Genomic DNA, 19,471 nt, shown 5'->3' on the forward strand with positions numbered 1-19,471 from the left:
CAGGTATTTTGGACAAGACAATTTTGGAGTGATCTGCTCTACCTCTTATTGTGGGATTAAGTGATACTAGTAAGGAACCCTAGCGCTATTTTAAACATGTCAAAGTGTTTACATTTTTTCATTGAATTTTTTTTACTGTTTCCTTTAAACATTGGAATTACCCTTGTATTTACTAAAATACAATTGAAACGCTGCTCTATTTCAAAAGTAGTTCTTGTGTGGTGTGAAAGGCTTCGCTGAGACACCACAAGTCCAAATCTCCCTTAGGCATGCGGTTGTATGTGAAACAAGTCCCACAGTATACAGCCGGCCCTTCTTATACACCGATTTTTTATACACGGATTCAAGCATACAAGGTTTGAAAATGTTCAAAAAAAGTATAAATTTCAAATTTCAAACCTTGATTTTCCCTTTTTTATAAGGGACACCATTTTGCTATGTCATTATATTTAATGGGACTTGAGCACAAACGGATTTTGTTATACACGGGGGATCTTGGAACCAAACCCCAGCGTATAACAAGGGTCCACTGTACATGGATTTGAACCCTCTATAAAGTACTTCCAGAATAGATCATTTCCTACACTTTTAGCTGCTATTGAAAATTCTGCAAACAGGACTTGGTTTACTTCTTTCCCTTGAAGTGTATTCATAACATAACAGAACTTTTATGCATGCTTCATAACTGTGTATAATAGTACACAAGGGACAAGATGCTGGACTACAGAATTTACCTTCACACAGTTGAAATGATCTCAAATTAAGAGGCAGTCAAGGATGTTTCTGACACTGGGCCAAGTCACATTTATGTAAGGTTTCTCCATCCATATACAATTCCTAGATCAGAGACCTAGTGACAGTGAGAAATAGGTCTGTGTTTACAGAAAACATGTTATGCTCTCTGCAGAAAAGAATGCTATTTATTTGTACAAACATGAGTATTTTTTAAGAACTGAAAAAATACTCTTATAAAAACATTTATAAAACATACTTTAATGTTTGGATTACATACCTTATATTGCAATCAATACAAATTTATTATTGTGTTGCAAACAACTTTTAAGTTTTATATAAAATACAGTATCAAGCTATTCCTTCTGCTGTTACCCTATGAACTGATACAAAAGCATCAAAAGCGGACAAAATTATGAATCGCAAATACGTAGCTTGCATCTCAGGAAACTGCCAAAAGAAAAACAATCATATTAAAATCAATATTATAAAATTATGAGCACAATTTAGACACATGAAAATGCTTAAGATCCATTAATTTCCATAGGAGAGGCTTAGGCGTATTCTTAATTTTGGTACTGAAATCAATGGGATTTAAAACTACTTAGTTTTAGCTGAAACATGTTCAAAATTAACTTCTATATGAAATTAAAACTCTAATTCTGACTCTTGATGTGGTATTATAAGAAGTGGTGAAAGGAGGTCTTTTCAAGAACTTTGGTGCTATTACATAACTGCTATGACTCTCCAGCATTATGAAGCATGATGTGAAGTCTCAAGCATGAACTAGTGGCAGCTATGATTGTGATAAGCCTTTTAAGTACTGTTCTTTAAAAAAGTAAGATCTAAATCAGAGTTCCTGCACACCAATCTTAATTCAATATTTTCAAGCCCTCTTATTTCTAACTTGATGGAGATATAATAATAATAATTATTATTATTATTATTATTATTATTATTATTTATTTATTTATTTATTTGTATACCGCCCTGTGGCGAACCAATCCGGGCAGTTGACAACAGTAAATATAACAGAGTAAAATATAAAATTAAAAACATTATAATCCCTCCCCTCCTTATGAAAGTATTAAAAAATATGACAGATTAAAAACACAATATCAAAACATAAAACATAATTAAAACAAACTAAAAACCCTGGTGTCCCTCTGGAGATCCTCAACCATCACTGAAGATGGGGCCATGAGAGGAAAGAGGGGATCAGGGAGCCCAGGCCGGGATGATTAATCTGGAAAGGCCTGCCGGAAGAGATCCTTCTTGACAGCTTTTTTAAAGCTGTCTAATGATGTCAACTGACGGATCTCATCCGGCAGGTCGTTCCAGAGTTTGGGGGCGACAGCAGAAAACGCCCTCTGGGAGGTCGCCGCAAGCCTAGATTTTAGAGGCTGCAGTAAGTTCCTCCCAGAGGACCGGAGAGCACAGGGAGGATTATACTGGAGGAGGCGGTCCCTGAGATAGCTTGGACCCAAGCCATTTAGGGCTTTAAAGGTAATAACCAACACCTTGTACCAGGCCCGGAAGCTAATAGGCAGCCAGTGGGGGGACCTCAGAACCGGAGTAATGTGGTCCCTCCTAGATGTACCAGAAATAAGCCTGGCTGCCATATTTTGTACCAGCTGAAGCTTCCGAACCAAGCACAAGGGTAGCCCCAAGTAGAGTGCATTACAGAAGTCCAGGCGTGAGGTTACCAGTGCGTGCACAACAGTTTCGAGGTCCCTTACTTCCAGAAAAGGGCGCAGCTGGCGTATCAGCCGAAGCTGATAGCAGGCGCTCCTGACCGTCGCATTTACCTGATTTGTCATCAGGAGCAACGAGTCGAGGAGCACCCCCAGACTGCGAACACAGTCGCTGGAGGAGAGTGTGACCCCATCCAGGACTGGAGGTTGCAACCCAATTCTTGGTTTCGGGGCCGCTACCGTGAGCACCTCCGTCTTATCTGGATTCAGTTTCAATCTGTTTTTCCTCATCCAGCCCATTACTGCTTGAAGACATTCATTGAGAGAAGAGATGCCATTGGAATTCGAGGCTGACGAACGAGACATGGAGAAATAGATTTGGGTGTCATCAGCGTACTGATAACACCCAGCACCATAACTCCGTATTATCTCACCCAGCGGCTTCATATAGAAGTTGAATAACATCGGGGACAGAATAGCTCCCTGAGGAACCTCACAAATGAGATTCCTCTTACTGGAGCTACAGTCTCCGAGCAGCACCCTCTGTATGTATCATTAAAGGCTCCTAAACATTGCAATTAAATATTGATATCTAAATATTGTATTTAAAGATAGTGGCCTAAATCCAATGTTAGGGCTTTATCACACGTGGCTTTTAAACCACTATTTCATTGGGCAGGAACCAGCATTAGTGGCGCCCATTGCACATGCCACTTTCCTCCCGTAGCTGCCCCATCCCCTACCCAACTATTATCATTTATAGGGGAAACCCGTGAATGAACTGCCAATCGTGCAATGCCCTGGATGTGAAAAGTCATTCCTGGGGCACTTGCATTATTGTCAGTCACAAGGTGTTACTGTCCCCTCCTTCCCCCCCTCCCCTGGCTATTTTTTTTTTAAAATACTCATTTTTGTGTAATTCCAGAGCTCTGGAGCTCTTCAGCCTCAACGGGTGTTTTTGTAAAAGTTAAAATGTTAAATTGGGGCTGCAGAGCTTCGAAACCGTGCGAGGAACGTTAAAACAACTTCTGCGTTGGGATGGCAGAGTGAAAAGAGAGGACAGGAAGAGAGCACCATGGTGGCAGCAGCCCCCAGTTGTGGGACAGCAAATGGGTGCGATAATGGCAGTAATAAAAACAATATGTTCCCATTTTTTTTCTCCCTTGATTGCAGCGAGAAAGGGGTTGGTGTGATAAAGCCCTTAGTCCCACCTACACTAGGCCCACTGAAATGAATGACACTTGTTAGTCATAACTCAGTTCCACTGATTTCAGTGGGTCAACACAAGGTAATACTAACACTGGATTTAGCCCACAGATGGTTGTTTGACAGACATACTCATATATTGATCTCCAAAATGTTGAGATGTCAACAAGCACGAATGAAACCTTTCTGCCCATTCCAGAGGCAGCAATCCTAAACAAATTGACAGGGGACTAAATTCAATTGAGCTCACTAAGATTTATTATTTATGAGTAAATATATTTAGGCTAGCACTGCATATACAGTGGTGCCTCGGGTTACGAAATTAATTCGTTCCGTGGCACCGTTCGTAACCCGAAAAGCCTTCGTAAGCCGAATTGCCATAGGCGCTAATGGGGAAAAGCCGCGATTCCGTGCGAAAAAGCCGAAAAAAGCACCAAAAGTTTTTTCGTAACCCGAAAAAACATTCGTAACCCGGAACAATGTTTTCCTATGGGATTTTTTCGTATCCCGAAAATTTCGTAACCTGGGTATTTCGTATCCCGAGGTACCACTGTATCTCAAAGTCTGGGGGAAAAAAGCTAGTTAAGGTAACAGTCCTTAATCATAATTATCAGCATTCATTAATTTTAGACATGTAGGACTATAATATCTGCATTTTAGATATTTAATGTAATATATAGACATATAGTATGAACACAAAAGTACCTGTACAGAGTTCTTTAGACTGGATTTTTTTCCTAAGCTTCAATTTAAAAAAAAAAGCTGAGCTAACAAAAGATTTTCTATTATTTATACATATTGCATCGGTATATACTCACAGAAATTTCTTCATTTTGAAGCTCTCCTTCCTTATATTGCAGCTCTACAATTAAAAAAAAAAAGGACACACACACAAATATGACATACTGCTTGGATCATAGATCTGAGAATCCAGAGGAGCATAAAAGCATCCTACCTCTAGTGAAATCTATAGTTTCATTGAAGCCAGTACTCAAATCAGGTTAAAAAGAATTTAAAATGCATTTGCTTCTCTTACAAGAATCTACCCAAAGTTTAAAGTATGCCTGCCAAAACCTATTTTCTGACTTTTTTCATTAAGTAAAATCTGGTGGGTAGCAACTAGGGTTGGGACCTTTTTATCAGTATAATTCTATGCATGGACAGGCTTTCCCCAATAAACACAAGAGGCACCAACTTTTTCATCATTCTGGTGAGAAATTAGATAAAACCCAAGGCTTTTTGTCAGCTGGGAAACAAATAGTAATTAACATTTGTGTAACACTTTTTCTAAGGCTGCATCCAGTTTGACACCATTGTTACTGCCATGGCTCAGTACTATGGAATTCTGGGAATTGTAGTTTGTTGTGGCATCACAGCTCTTGGAGAAGGCTAAATGTCTTACAAAACTACAATTCCCAGAATTCCATAGCATTGAGCCATGACAGTTAAAGTGGCGTCAAACTGGATTAGTTCTGCTGTGCAGATCCAATCTAAGTATTCAAAGTACTTCAAATGTTTTGTCTAAATGTATCATTGCAAAGACCCTGTAAGACAGGTAGTAGTATGCATAGCACTTAATTGTTACGTGAAATGAAGAAAGGGTAAGTAACTGAATTGATTAATGTACTAGGCAGGTATTTGCAACAATTCTACATACAAAAGATGTTGTGAATTAGCTGATGATTCCTTAGACTTTAAGTGAGTGAACGCTGTTCAAATCCTATAAGTATAATCAGAGTTTGATCAAGTTCAGTAGAACATCCATCCAGTACCTATATACATGATTGCAGTTTGAGGTGTATATTCAGTTGTTAGTCCACTAGAATAGACCTGTTGAATCAGTGAAAACTTATATCAATTCCATTTATTCAATGAGTCTGGTTTGGTTGGGACTAACAAGTGGAATAAAGCCTTGATATATCATGATATATTTAACTTCAGCTATTATATTAAGTATAATTACCTTTTTCAATGCATAGCTCAAAATCGGCTGGCTCTTTAGACATAGTTTTTTCAATCCGCAATCTCTGCACTAGAGACAGTAATAGGAAAAAATCCTTTGTCTTTTACACCTTCAATTTATTTGGCTCTTTTAAAAATCAATCACAAAATAGTGTTTACACAATAATTTTCAATTTTTCATAAAATTAAATTCTTCATGAAAATATGAGCTAGAGAACTTTAAAACAATATAAGGTGGCATTGATAATGCTGTGATCAACAGATCCCTGTCTGTGTGTTAAAGTCAGTTTGCTGTACTGTACTTTGTACCTCCTATTTTTCATACAGAAATTAGTTATCTGCATGCACTCACAGTTACTGTCTGACACAAAAGCTTTCACCAATGAAGCCAAGAGCTTCCACATACCTCAGCATGTACCCCTCATAAAACTCTGATCAGTATTTTTAGCTCTGATGCAACAGGGAACTGTTGAACAGGAAAGCTGATAGAGAGTCCATCAGGCTGAGGAAAAGGGAGAAAGAGAAAGCAGGGCCACCATCAGCCTTCCTGAGGAACTAGCACCATTGATCAGTGCTGACAGTCTTCACAGCTGACCTTGATTTGCATATTGTTTCTTTCTTCTATGTTTATTACATTAATAGTTTTTGTATCTCCTATATGTTATGGATTTTTGTGTGTAATAGATATTTTTTACAAAGTTTCTTTATTTGTTTTCTTTTAATTTGTTTCAACTGATTTCAAAATACAGATTTGCTACAACAGGTCTGCCTTAATCACTGAGCCACCATGTCCGATACCTTCTATAGCCTGTTCTATATAACTACAGAGTGCAGAGAGTGCACCTTGTGTATTTTATTATAGTAGGCTCCTTGTAGCCTGTAGTTACTCTAGTGGAACTCACACAAAATAAGCTATGTCAACGAAGAGCAGTTTATGTTTCTCACATAAGCATTCCTGGAGGTTCCTGCTTGCTTTTTATACATATGTTTCTTTCTGTCTTGTCAGAAGATTTGGAATTCCCATCACAACCCTGTTTTTGCACCTAGAAACTTGCCCTGTGTATTTTCAAACAACTTCTGGAATATGGCTGCATACATAGATCTATTTGTTGTTGCTGTCTGCCTTCAAGTTATTTCTGACTTACGGTGATCCTGTCATGGGGTTTTCTTGGCAAGATTTATTCAAGGAAGATTTGCCCTGGCCTTCCTCTGAGGCCGAGTGGTGTGAGTTCCTTAAGTCACCCAAGCAATTCCCATGGATAAGCAGGGATTCAAATTCTGGGCTCCCAGAGTCCCAGGTCAACACACAAACCATTACACCATGCTGACTTGTAGACCTGTACCTAGGAATAAATGTTACTTGTTGTTTCAGGTCTGGAGGAATGAAAAATCAGTTGCCAGTCTAGGTAAATGTGGCCACCAGTGGAGGGTAGCACATCTTGAAACCCTTGGGAAGTGGATATATGTGTATGCTTCTCTCTCCTGGAAGGACATGTGGGAACTTTCTTTGTATTTCACATTTTTGCATCCTTTTGCTTTTATATTTCCAATTGTTAGATGTCTGAGGGTAAAGACGGTTTTATCTTTCTTGATAAAAGTAACTGAGAAGTAAAATAAAATGAAATAAATAATATGCAGCAACAGGCATGTACCCTTATTCAGAGCAAATATGGTATTCAAAACTGCCAGGAAGAAAGGGAATTCCCTCTTTTCCCAAAAACTCTTAAGTGTCCAGTGGAGAAAAATGTTGCATAGAAATCTATATGTAGACCATTTCTCAGCTGGATGGTTACATTCCAGTCAATTACAGGAACTGGTGGACTATTTAGGCTTAGAGGGCCTGAAGATATGCTGAGTTTATATAAATTCTTCAGAGGCTGATCCAACTTACCAAATAAATAAATAAATAACCATGGAAGTGTTTCCATCATAGCCAGAACTACAAAAGAATGTGTAGCGACAGGCTGAAAATTTCATTTTTTAGTGTGCATTTCTTTGCATCTGTCCAAGGAAGTTTGCTACTAGGTGCAAAGAAAGTAATCGCTACACTTAAATAAAAAACAAACATGGAAACAATACTTTCAGCTGTGATTATTCTTCCTTAAGGAATTATAATTGCTATGAAAAGTTTGCAAGTACAGTCAGTCAGGGCCTAAATTACCAGTTAAATCATGAAAATTAGGCCTAATTTTTCAAGTACAGTCAGCCCTTCTTATACATGAATTTTTTATACATGGATTCAAGCATACACGGTTTGAAAATGTTCCAAAAAACTATAAATTTCAAATATCAAACATTGATTTTCCATTTTTTATAAGGGACACCATTATATTTAATGGGACTTGAGCATCCATTGATTTTGTTATACACAGGGGATCTTGGAACCAAACCCCAGAGTATAACAAGGGTCCACTGTAAAATCCAAATCCAAATGTTCATTTCCTGAAATATCGTTCATTATATTCTAGAAGTATAAAGCAATATTAAAAATAGCTATGTAACATAACTTACCTAAATAACATTGGATTGTGATCTTGTTTATGGTTACACACTTACTTAAAGAAATAATAAATTCTTGTGGAAACATTCCAGTTGTTGTCCAAAAAGTTTCAGATCGTCTGTTAAAAGAAAGTGAAATGCCCTCTATGAATATATAACGTTACTGTAGATACATATTTCAGATATCTGCAGCATAGAAAATTAAAAATAAATCTATCAAAATTCCATTTTACAATTAGTATTAATTTACCTTGTGGGTACCTGCTGAGAGTAATCTGAGGTTGTAGTAGGGATTTTAATCAGAAAAATAGTGTGAGGGGAGGGGCAAATTCTCAGACCGTTATAAAAGAAAAGTAAAAGAGCTAAATACACTGTATATACTCATGTATAAGTCTAGAAATTTTGTCCAAAATTTGTCCCCAAAAAGCTGAGTCAACTTATCCACAGGTCAATGTGTAAGTATTGTACTTTAACTCTTATTTTAAAAAGGAATCATCACTTTGCGAAAGGCAAGAGCATAAAGTCTCCTAGAATTACTGACACCCCTCTATTCTCTCATCCATCCAGCCTTTGGTATGAGCACAAACATGCCTGCTGGAATTTTGTATGTTTTTTGGCATTCCTTTCCATTGCTTCATCCTTTAGATCCTTTGTTGATGCCTCTATGTTTTACCCTACCTAGACTTATCGGCAGGTTATGTCAAAATCCATAATTTTGATCCCAAAACCTGCCCTCGACTTATACATGAAGTCGACTTATAGTTGAGTATACGGTAAATGCTCCCTGAGCACATGATCCTGATCCAGTCCCACACATCAGACACAGCAGTTATAATTTTTTTAAAAACCTTAACATGGATCTTCCTCATGAAGCCTAGTTTCTCCTTAGCTTTCATGGGAAAGCTAAGTTTACAGTCATAAAGAAATGTTTAAGTCGGAGTAAAAAGTAAAAAACAAATACTGTATTAGTCATTTCATATTTAGTATCATGCAGGCTATGTCAATTTACTTACAAGCATGTCATGCTGATTAAATTGTGACTTATTCCTACATAATTAGGAACTCTGAGTGTTCTTTGCTTTAAAAGACCCTATGAAATTAATGTGGTCACCATAAGTCGACAGGTGACTTATGTGCATAGGATTATTCTTAAGTAAGTGTTCACAGGATTGGAGCCTAAACTTAAATACTAACATGAATGAGATGGCTGCCAAATAAACACAGATAAACTGTAAAAAAAAAAACCTCCCTCCCAAAAGAGACCAGGATGGCTCCATCCTTGATGTTTTTTCTTGTTTTAAAGAGTTTTAAATTTTAATAATGTAACATTTTTAATTGTTTGTATTGTTTAATTGTTTTTTAAATTTGTATTTTACATATTTATAGTGTTTTATCTTGGAATGTTTTAGATTTGTAAGCCGCCTTGAGTACGGGGAGGAAGGTGGGGTATAAATAAACACAAACATAAACATAAACATAATAATAATAATAAATAAGTGAGCTTGGAGCTGAAAAATGCCTAGTTCAGCTTTTCCCACATAAAAATAGTAGCTCCCTACACAGTTATGCAAAGATCCTTAAATGGCATAAAAAATACTGAAATGTCATTCCAGTATACTGTTTGTTGTTATTTGCTCTCAAGTCAGCTGTGATACAGCAACCCCATGAATGAGAGATCTTGAAGATCATCAATAATCCTCCTCAGGTCCTGCAAATTCAAGACTGTACATTTGTTAATTCAGTGAATCCAGTTGTCATGGGGGCTCTCTCTTTTCCTACTGTCTCCCTCTCCCTTTACCAAATATTATTGTCTTTGCTATTGAGTTACATCACATCATGATATATTAAGTATATAAAATATAATAGCCTCAGTTTGGTCATTTGGCTACTAGGACAAGTTCAGGGTTGATTTGCTCTTCCAGCCCAGCCCATTGGTTATTTTGGCAGACTGTGTTATCCATAGACTTCTCCTCCAGCACCACACTTCAAATGAGCTGACTCTCTTCTTGTCAGCTTTCTTCAGTATCCAGCTTTTGCAACCATATACAGAAACAGGAAATGCTATAAGATGGATGAGCCTGACTTTGGTATTCAGTGATACATCCTGACCTTTGAGGATCTTTTCTGGTTCCTTCATAGCTGCCATTCCAAGTCCTAGTCTTCCTCTGGTTTCTGGACTGGTCTCCATTTTGATTAATGACTGAGCCAAGCATTAGCTTGTTAGCGTTATATTGTACATCTTATCAAGATATGATATAGACAAGATGCATTGGCGCATATTGATATGATGCATATGATGGTTTTGCACCATGAAAATTAAGTGCATTTGATTCACTTTCAAAAAAATAACCTATCCAGTAACAACTCATGTGTATCTGTGACTTAGAACTCAGTTTGAGCCTTAAGAGTTCAGATTCATCAAAGAGAGTAAAATATTTATATTTATTTGTTAATATCTGCGGCTGAGTCAGTCAGAAACCTCTGGGAAGGACTGACTGGACCATGGCTAAGAATCTATATGAGTCTTTTGAGCAGTTGGTTGGTCATGCCCCCCATTTTCCTTGCATGCCCTCCATTTTGAGGTGTCTCGCCCTCCTTTCGGTGAAGACCTCCAGTCATCTTTTCATTGCCAACGACATTGAAAGATGTCATGCAGATTGTAAACATGAGGACCATTGTCCAATGGACCTCATTTCCAAGGTCTTGTAAGGAAACCACTCTTTGAACTTCTGTTTTAAAGTAATCTGAAGGAGGTTTAAGGGCCAAAACACACTGCAGAAATAATGCAGTTTGAGACCGCTTTAACTGCCCTGGCTCAGTGCTGGGAACTGTATAGAGAACTGTTGTGGCTCCAGGGCTCTCTGACAGAGAAGGCTAAATGTCGCACAACACTAGTTCCCAGAATCCCCTAGCACTGAGCCAGGGCAGTTAAAGAGGTCTCAGACTGGATTATTTCTGCAGTGTGTTCTGGCTCTACACAATTACACACACACACGTTTGCAGCTTTGATGATTTCAGCACCCAACCCTGCTCCTGCCCAGGCTCCCAATTTACCCGTCCGTGATATTCTCAGGGGGGTACTTTTCATCGCTGGAGGTGGCCAGGACCACTTCGGCCCCTTCGGAGCTGAGGCAGTAGTCTGTGAATTTCATCGCCTCTAGATTAGGCCCCCAAAGGAAACCCTCGCTGGGCCTCCCGCCTTGGAAGCCGCTCGGTTGCCTAGCAACCCTGTCTCTTCGCCCCGCCTCACAAAATGGCTTCATTTCCGGCCGCCATTTTCTTTCTCCTCTGAACGCTGTTCATAGGAAACAATGGCGCCCCCTCTGTCTCTCCTTCCTCCCAGTAGCATCTCAAACATGCAAACTACTACACTTTTAAGAGCGAGATACCTCTCCCTCTTTTCCTCCCAAGGGCCTAATGGTGGGAGAACCTTGCCTAGATCTTTGTGAATTCAGGGGTTGCCTAAAGCTATCGCCATAAGAGGAAAAGGAGCAGAGATGATTGGATCCCAAGTCACGCCTGACTCTACTATTTCTATCTCTATGTTGGTCTCTTACAAGTCGCCAGAGGGGAAAAAAGTTAGAGATTGGATGCCTAATTTTGCATGACTCTGTACCTTCCTATCTCTATGTCAATGGTCCCCAAATTCTACCCTTTTAAAAAGGATTTTGGACTCCAGCTCCCAGAATCCCAGGCTATTGGCCAACATGGCTGAGGCTTTTGGGAGCTGTAGTCCTAAACCTCTTAAAGGGCACACTTTGGGGACTACTGCAACGTTTAGCCTGTCCAATTTTTATGGTGACCCCATGATTTCCACAGGGTTTTCTTAGGCAAGGAACATTACCAGTTCCTTCCTCTGTCTGAAATATAGCCTACATAAGCTCCTGGTATTCCTTGGCGGTCTCCCACCCAATTACTACCCTGCTTAGCCAAGAAGTCCTTGAGAAAAACTAATAAATCGATTATTTTCTGTGGCACTGAGGCTTCTGGGAGCTGAAGTCCAAAATCTCTTAAATGGCATCGTTTGGGGACCACTGTTCTATGTAGAGAGATCTTGTAAAGAAAGAAGTTGGCAGCAGGACCTTTCCTAGTCCACAGTCTACTTCTTCAGATGCATTTAATGATGAGAAAGTAGACTGAAGTCTAGGAAAGCTCCTGCTGCCAACTTCTTCCTTTCAGTGAGTCTCAAAGGTGCCACAACATCTCTCCACATACTGATCCCAGAGACTAAAATGGCTATATTTTTAATTTCTATGGTATAATTCAAAGATATCTCTATGTTGGTCCCATACAAGTCGCCATAGGAGAAAATAATCAGAGAATAGATCCCAAACTATGCATGGCTCTAATAATAATCTTCTTCAGTGGCCCCCAGACTGTGCCCTTTAAAAGAACTATCTGTTTTAATATTGTAATAAAGTACTTTTTTTTCTATGTTTGTAATTGTACTGTTTTTAAATGCTGAGTCCCAGTTTTGGGGAAAGACTGGGAAATAAATAAATAAATAAATAAATAAATAATTTGGACTTCAGCTCCCAGAAGCCTCAGCCATGTTGGCCAATGGCCTGGGATTCTGGGAGCTGAAGTCCAAAAAAACCTTTAAAAAGGGACACACTTTGCGGACCACTGACAAAGAGATAGAAAGTGAAGAGTCATGCAAAATGTGGGATCTAATCTCTTCCTTTTTTTCCCCTATGGCATGAGATCAACATAGAGATAGAATAGCGGAGTCACTTATTACTGATGTTTGCTCCCCTCCATAGGAGAAAAGGATTGTAGATTTGTCATGCGTGACTCTACTTTTGTATCTCTATGATCGCCTCATAGACGCATGTTAGCTGAAACTTCCTCTGGCTCCATATGAGCTAATTGCGAGTATCGCTCAGTCTCTGCTTGAACGCTTTCTTGGGGCTGCCAAGGTGAGTCTATCTCCCTCTCTCCTGGCAGACTGAGTACCTCCTGGCTCTGTCTCTCTCAATCCTGCTGTGTAGTTGTACCTGGGGTTCATTCCTTTCCTTTCCTTTCTCTGAGTTGGGGCTGACCCAAGGCTTGCTGTGTCCCTGGAGAGTGTTGCTGCTCCTTGTGTGCCATCAGGGAGTGAGGCTGGAGTTGTTTTGAATTTGCACACTTCAGACAGTAGTGAGGAAGGCCTCTAGCATAGGTCTGGAGGCTTCCCCACTTTAAAAATCCCCTCCAGACAACCATTTCCAAAGAGGGAAGGTGTTCAGGTGTTGTTGATGTACTTGTGGCAACCCTAAGGCCAAGTGATCATGGGGTTTGATGGCAAGGTTTCTTGAGAGGTGCAATGATACTGTAGTAGAGGGGATCTGAATTGGAATTTCACTTGTCCCAGAGTTATTTTGGTAACCAATGAAATGTAATGTGTAGTTTTCCTTGTTCAAAGTACTACAAAAGCTTGGTTCACTTTGGAATCGGGGTCCTAGTAATGTGGATGTATGTCCTCTGGGAACACTGCAGCAAAATAAATTTTGGCCCGGGACAGACTGTCCCGAAGCAGCGTGCCGCCAGCGATACTAGGGTTAGGGACCGCACACCAACCGCAAGGTCCCCAGCATAGCATGGCGGCAGCATCATGGCAGCATCGCGTCCACATGGGCGTTGCCATATTGATGTAAGGGATGCTCAGTGTATACACATCGCTGCACATCATGTACATCACCAGCACACCAATGGTGCACTTGTGAAGTGTGCCGTAAAAAGAACCCGTTTTTCCAGTTTCTTTTTACTTTGGAGGGAGGCCGTGCAGTTTGGCTGCTGCAGCGTCCCTCCGGAGGGAAACAACATCCAGTCCGGCCTTTTTCAGAGGTATGTACTGGGCCTATGTTTTCCTTTCCAATCGGCTCTGGGTCTTCCTGCTAATTCTGATAAAATTCTGGTTTTAAATTATTCTGCAATTGCACAATTACATGCTGCAAGCTTTTGAGGTCACACTGGCTTCTTCATCAATCAAACAAACAGGAGACAGAAATTGAAGATGTTAGTGAAGCCTGCATTTTGCTGTTTCTGGTCTTTGTTCAGATTGTAGGGAGGGCTATCTGAAGGCTGGCACCTTCACCCTTTTTTGGCCATGTGGTCACTGGGAGATTTTCAAAGTCAAGGAAATGTAGTGTGAATTTGCAATTCAAAGAGAATGTTTCCTTAGAATCCAGCATGTCTCCTTCCTTTGTGAAGCCACAGGCTCCTATATTGGTAGAGAACACTGAATTTCTCAAGAAGTCTTCATGTTTTGCATCAGGACTTTTTCTAATACTGAGACTGACTGGCATGCTTTGCCTCTAGAGCACCTAAAATTTTCCTGATGCAAAACCTGAAGACAGCTAGTTATCAACAGCCTGTTTAAGGTCTTGCAAACTCAGGGACGTTCGTTCCTTGAGTGAGTTTACAACTTTTTCTAATATGGGGACTTATTGGCATGCTTTGACTGAACACCATCCAAAGTTGTTAAAGTTAAACAAAAATTAAATATGCTTCTGTTTTGTTTTCTGATTACCTTGTTTATTTTGCCCCAGACATTTAAGAGAGGGATGTCATACTATCTCCATGAAGATATTCCTGATAGAGGATCTATATATGTTCGAGAAAATGGTCAGCTATATAAATTGAATCAAAATCCAGGAAGAGGAAACAACCATGCTCCAAATCCAGGGCCATCAAGACTGTTCTCCAAAGGCTTCTCTGTTGAGCTTTGTGTGAACAGAGGTAATGACAATGGAAGGACAGATCATTTCATCTTCACATACACAAAGGAGGGAAATCTTCGCTATTCTGCCAAATCTCTCTTCAACTTAGTCCTGAGTTACATTGCTGACAACATTAATCATGTTGATTCATTGACTGGCTTTCCAGAGCAGATTGCAGAAAAACTTTTCTATGCAGCAGATGCTAGACAGAAATTTTCAGAACCAAAAACAGGAATCTGTGCTCTGCAAAAATTTACAGATGTTTATGGAAGTTTAGTACTTCGAATGCTATGCTTGAAAAAAAGGTAAGCTTGCATAATGTACATATAGTAGCATTTTTGAAACTGCTAGGAGAAAATGTATCCATCGGTTACTGAGAAACCATTTGCCTTTATATGTCTCCTTTGATCTATCTGAGCCAGCTTCTCCATCTTCTAGGAGTGATTTAACAGCCCATAGATATGAGAGATTGAAGGGTATTCATTGGGATCCTAAAAAAAATAGTTTTAAGAATGTACGGATTTTAAATGGGTTTAATGTTTTAACAACTAGCACTAGAATAGATGATGCCTTGTCAACTTACATGGATATTGTGGCTATCTTTCAAAATGAGGCCTCCTATCCCTTCAGTCATTTTAAAGGTAGAAGAACATGGTTCGATAAGAGTTGTCTTATCTGGAAAAGGAATTTAAGACAAATGTTCCATCAAGTTGTGGCCAAGCCGGTGGTTAAATTTGGGCCCTACTACAAAACCCGTAAAGAATATTCAAATCTTGTGGAGGGCAAAAGGAAGATATTTTTCCAACAGAACTGGGCGTCTCTGGATAACTCTTTAAAATCCAAAGACGCTAAAACCTTTTGGGTGGCAGTTAGGAACCATATGAACAATGACATCTCTATGGTCCATCCTAGTATATCTCCTCAGATTTGGTTTTCATATTTTACCAATAAAATGGGAGCCCAAACATTTGATAATAATCTATTAATAAAAAACTCTCCTAATTTTTGGAGCTCAGTTTCGGCTGATGAGGTGCATCAGTTGATCCTTAAATTAAAACCTGGTAAATCTCCTGGATATGATGGCCTTCCAGCAGAAATTTTGAAATTCCGCCCCGAACAAAGGACAAAGGCATTGGCTAATTTGTTTACTCTTGTAAATAACTCTGGCGAGATTCCAGCCGATTGGAAGGATTCCATCATAATTCCAATCTTTAAAAAAGGGGACAGACAGCATCCTGGTAACTATCACCCAATAAATCTTTTATCGGTAGTGGGCAAACTGTATGCCAGTTATTTGGATTCGAAATTACAGAGTTGGATGAATGCACAAGCTTTGAAAGGTCCAGAACAAGCGGGTTTTAGAAGACATATGTCCACTGTGGATCACATAACAGTGCTGTCATTCCTTGTAAACAAATATCTCTCACACCCTAAAGGTAAACTATATGCGGCTTTTATTGATCTGAAGGCTGCTTTTGATTCAGTTCACTGGCCTTTACTTTGGGACAAGTTGGCTAGGCTTAATATAGATCCTCGATTGTTGTTTCTTTTAAGCCAACTCCATACAAATAATCATTGTAGAGTGAAACTTTCTGAATCGGGCCTATTAACAGACCCTATCTACACTGGTACAGGAGTCAGACAGGGTTGTGTGTTGGCTCCTCATCTGTTTAATCCATTTGTGGCTGATCTACCTGCCTTTATGACCACAGTAGATTCTCACCCATCTTCACTGGGAAATCGTCCACTTTCTGTACTCCAATATGCCGACGATACTTTATTACTGTCTCTATCTCAGGTGGGTCTGGTAAGAGCCTTGAAAAGATTTTCTGAATATTGTGACAAATTTCACCTACTACTAAACTTTGTGAAATCCAAAATATTGGTATTTTCTAAGAGATTTGTACCGAGAACATGGAAGATTGATGTTTACTATGCTAGTTGGGCTAAATATTATGAAGGTAAAGTTATTTCTGTAGGTTTAAATGTTGATTCTCTCCTTTTACTTACCAAAAAGGAGTGTCTTAAATCTATTAGGGTCTGCCTTGCAGAGAGAGATCATCAGTTGACATATCCAACTCCTCCCAGAGTGTGTTCTCCAGCGACGCTCGGTATCCCCCCCCCCCCCCTTGCAGGGTAGGATACCAGACTGTTTTCAAACCCTTTCACTGCTGCTGTCAAGGAAGGCCTTTTTGTTTGCAAGACTGAATGTACACCCCTCAAATGTGACCAGGGGCAGATATCTGCAGACCCCATTTTTTAATTGTGTATATTGCTGTGATCAAGCTGCAAATGTTCCCCATCATATTGTGTTGCTTTGTCCGAGGGAAAAATTGTTAAGAAGGTTATTGGAAATGAATATCTGCTTGAATGAGTTATCAGTGGAATATCTATCGGAAGATTGGAACCCACATATTACCAGGTTAATGGCCAATTTTCTGGTGGAGGCAACAAGATTATGGTTTAAATTTTAATAATGATTCTGAAGTTTTATTGTAAATGCATGATGTTTTTTCTATGCCTAATAAAGGTTGACTAACTGAGAAAGTAAGCAAATAAAAACAAGTACCGCTTGAAGCTAAATTAAAATGGGACAAAACAAATAGAATATGCTAAATGGTCTTATTTGGCTCTTTGTCATAGTTACTTAAAGTTGTCTTTGACTTATTAGAACAATTATTGTTTACTGTTAATGATCTTTTATTAATTATACAGCAGTTTAGAGCAAAACCATAAAAAGAGTAAATGGGTCAAAGAATTTAAAAAAATCTTTTTTGCTCTCTGCCCAATTTATTTTGAATAAATTGACTAACAAGACAGACTAGCATTTTTCCTGCTTAGAAAGCTGGCTGTTCGCATTTACCATACAAGAATGGAAGATACTGAACCAGGCTATGGACTCTTAACCTTTGTTTTTACTCTTTCAGTTATCTAGTTATTTCTGAAAAACTTGAAGAAATTAAATCCTTCAAAGATCTGGTATGTTTGGATTTGTCCTGTTGTAAACTTGGAGATGATCATGATTTATTACAACATATCACAAATGCAACACTATCCAGGTACCATTTTTACTGGGGGCAAGTGACCGCTTTCCCCCTTGTTGATTATTATTATTGAAAAAACTGGAAAAAGTCAAATAATTTGCAACTTCAGATGCACTATGTTTAAAATTCAATAAATCTTATGCACTGTACATCTCACAGCTGTTTTATTATTTTTTCACAGTTTTTCTTTGCAATTATCATTCCTGAACAGTGGATTATATGAGTTAATATGGAAAATGCTGGCCAAACTATGTTCTATAGACATAAAACTTTTTGTTTTGCTTTTTCAAGATGTTGGACAGACATGCTTTATAGCAGAGAAAAATTGAAGAAAAGAAGCAAAATCTACCTTCTTTCAGCTTAGCATTTACTATCTTAGGTTTCATTCGACTGCTATAGTTTCCCAATCCAATCCAACATGGAGATCCCAGATTTTAGAAGGATATGAAAAGAATTTGATAGGTTCCTATGTGAAACATGTATTGTACATTATGTTTCTTAGTGCTATACACTATTATACACTTCTGTGTTATTCTTCGAATAGAGACGTTCACACTGGATATATGAGTGGTTTTGTCTAGGTAACCAAGTGAGTCACCTTAACATTCGGATTGAATTTATGTATTTTAAGTATAATAATACAAACTAGTCATATTGTCATATGAAGTTCACCCTAACTAGTTCTGACTTCTGTGCCCTATTTAACTACTGTTTAGGAACTACACAGTCCCCAAATAATCAATGATAACTGCTAGGTGGCCTTTTTTGGCAATCAGCTTCCTTTATTATATACAGCCTTCATTCAGCTGAATATATTTTATTGATGCTAATTTCCCTCTTTAGTACATTTGGCCACAGCTAGTAAGTCTTCAGGCTGCTTGCAGAATTGGAAAAGGGAAAATGAAATATTTGGTGCTTAATACATGTTATGAAGAGGTTGTTTTTAACAAGCATAGACTCAGTCAAGGAAGCCACGGTCCTGAGTTTGCAAGACCTTAAGCAGGGCTGTTGATAACAAGGTGACTTGGAAATCTTTCATTCTTAGTGTCACCATAAATTGAAGGTGACTTTATGGCAGTTAACAACAATAACAAAACATTATCCTGTATTTCTGTGTAAAACTAACTTTTTTGTTTACTTTAGTCTAGTTCGCCTTCTCCTGAAGGATAATTGCTTATCAGATGCTGGTCTTCGCAAAATGACTGCACCTGTTCGGATTATGAAAAGGGGACTTGAAAATCTCACAGTATTAGATCTGTCTTGTAAGTATGGCTTCAGTTTAAAACTAGGTATACTTCCAAATCCAATGTTAATCCCAGTCAATATGGGGGGAAATCAAAATGATCCCTATTAGGAGTCTTCTACTGCAAAGAGAAAGAAAAATGAATAGGTTGCCATTAGATGTGTTTTATATTGTGCAACAGAACAAGCAATATTTCCATTGTTCATTTAAACATAGAAACGGTATATTGTTCATATATTGCTTAACTACAGTGAAGAGTGAATGAGGCACAACAAGGCTTAGACTCATGTATTTTCCTGTCCCCAGTGCAAGAACATCTAGAGGTTGTCCATCCTGTTCTATAACATGTGGAATATTATTATTATTATTATTAACCTTTATTTATAAAGC

General features: G+C 38.7%; 2 protein-coding genes across 4 annotated transcripts in view; one reads left to right on the forward strand and one right to left on the reverse strand.

Annotated features, from left to right (window-relative positions):
- Window positions 1-973: 973 nt before the first annotated feature.
- On the reverse strand, window positions 974-11,471 carry HSPB11 (heat shock protein family B (small) member 11). 2 transcript variants are annotated; one of them, XM_042466124.1, is made up of 5 exons: window positions 11,148-11,471; window positions 8,151-8,212; window positions 5,596-5,664; window positions 4,451-4,494; window positions 974-1,182 (listed from the first exon to the last, which is right to left on the reverse strand). In XM_042466124.1, the coding sequence occupies exons 1-5, from the start codon at window positions 11,354-11,356 to the stop codon at window positions 1,084-1,086; spliced, it is 483 nt and encodes a 160-aa protein (XP_042322058.1). In that variant the 5' UTR covers window positions 11,357-11,471; the 3' UTR covers window positions 974-1,083. The 2 variants fall into 2 exon arrangements, with proteins under 2 accessions (XP_042322058.1, XP_042322057.1); XM_042466123.1 differs by having other exon boundaries at window positions 8,106-8,212; window positions 11,148-11,371.
- Window positions 11,472-12,828: 1,357 nt separating this feature from the next.
- Window positions 12,829-19,471, forward strand: part of LRRC42 (leucine rich repeat containing 42) — a 15,510-nt gene continuing 8,867 nt past the window's right edge. The window contains exons 1-4 of one of the 2 annotated variants that reach the window (XM_042461227.1): window positions 12,829-13,012; window positions 14,624-15,099; window positions 17,722-17,853; window positions 18,982-19,100. In XM_042461227.1, coding sequence (XP_042317161.1) covers window positions 14,639-15,099; window positions 17,722-17,853; window positions 18,982-19,100 — 712 coding nt within the window. In that variant the 5' untranslated portion in view covers window positions 12,829-13,012; window positions 14,624-14,638. Of the gene's footprint in view, window positions 13,013-13,785; window positions 13,920-14,623; window positions 15,100-17,721; window positions 17,854-18,981; window positions 19,101-19,471 lie in introns of those variants that run through there. The other variant, XM_042461228.1, reaches the window with a different exon arrangement.

This window comes from Sceloporus undulatus, chromosome 4 (assembly GCF_019175285.1).
Source record: "Sceloporus undulatus isolate JIND9_A2432 ecotype Alabama chromosome 4, SceUnd_v1.1, whole genome shotgun sequence".
Lineage (NCBI taxonomy): Eukaryota > Metazoa > Chordata > Lepidosauria > Squamata > Phrynosomatidae > Sceloporus > Sceloporus undulatus.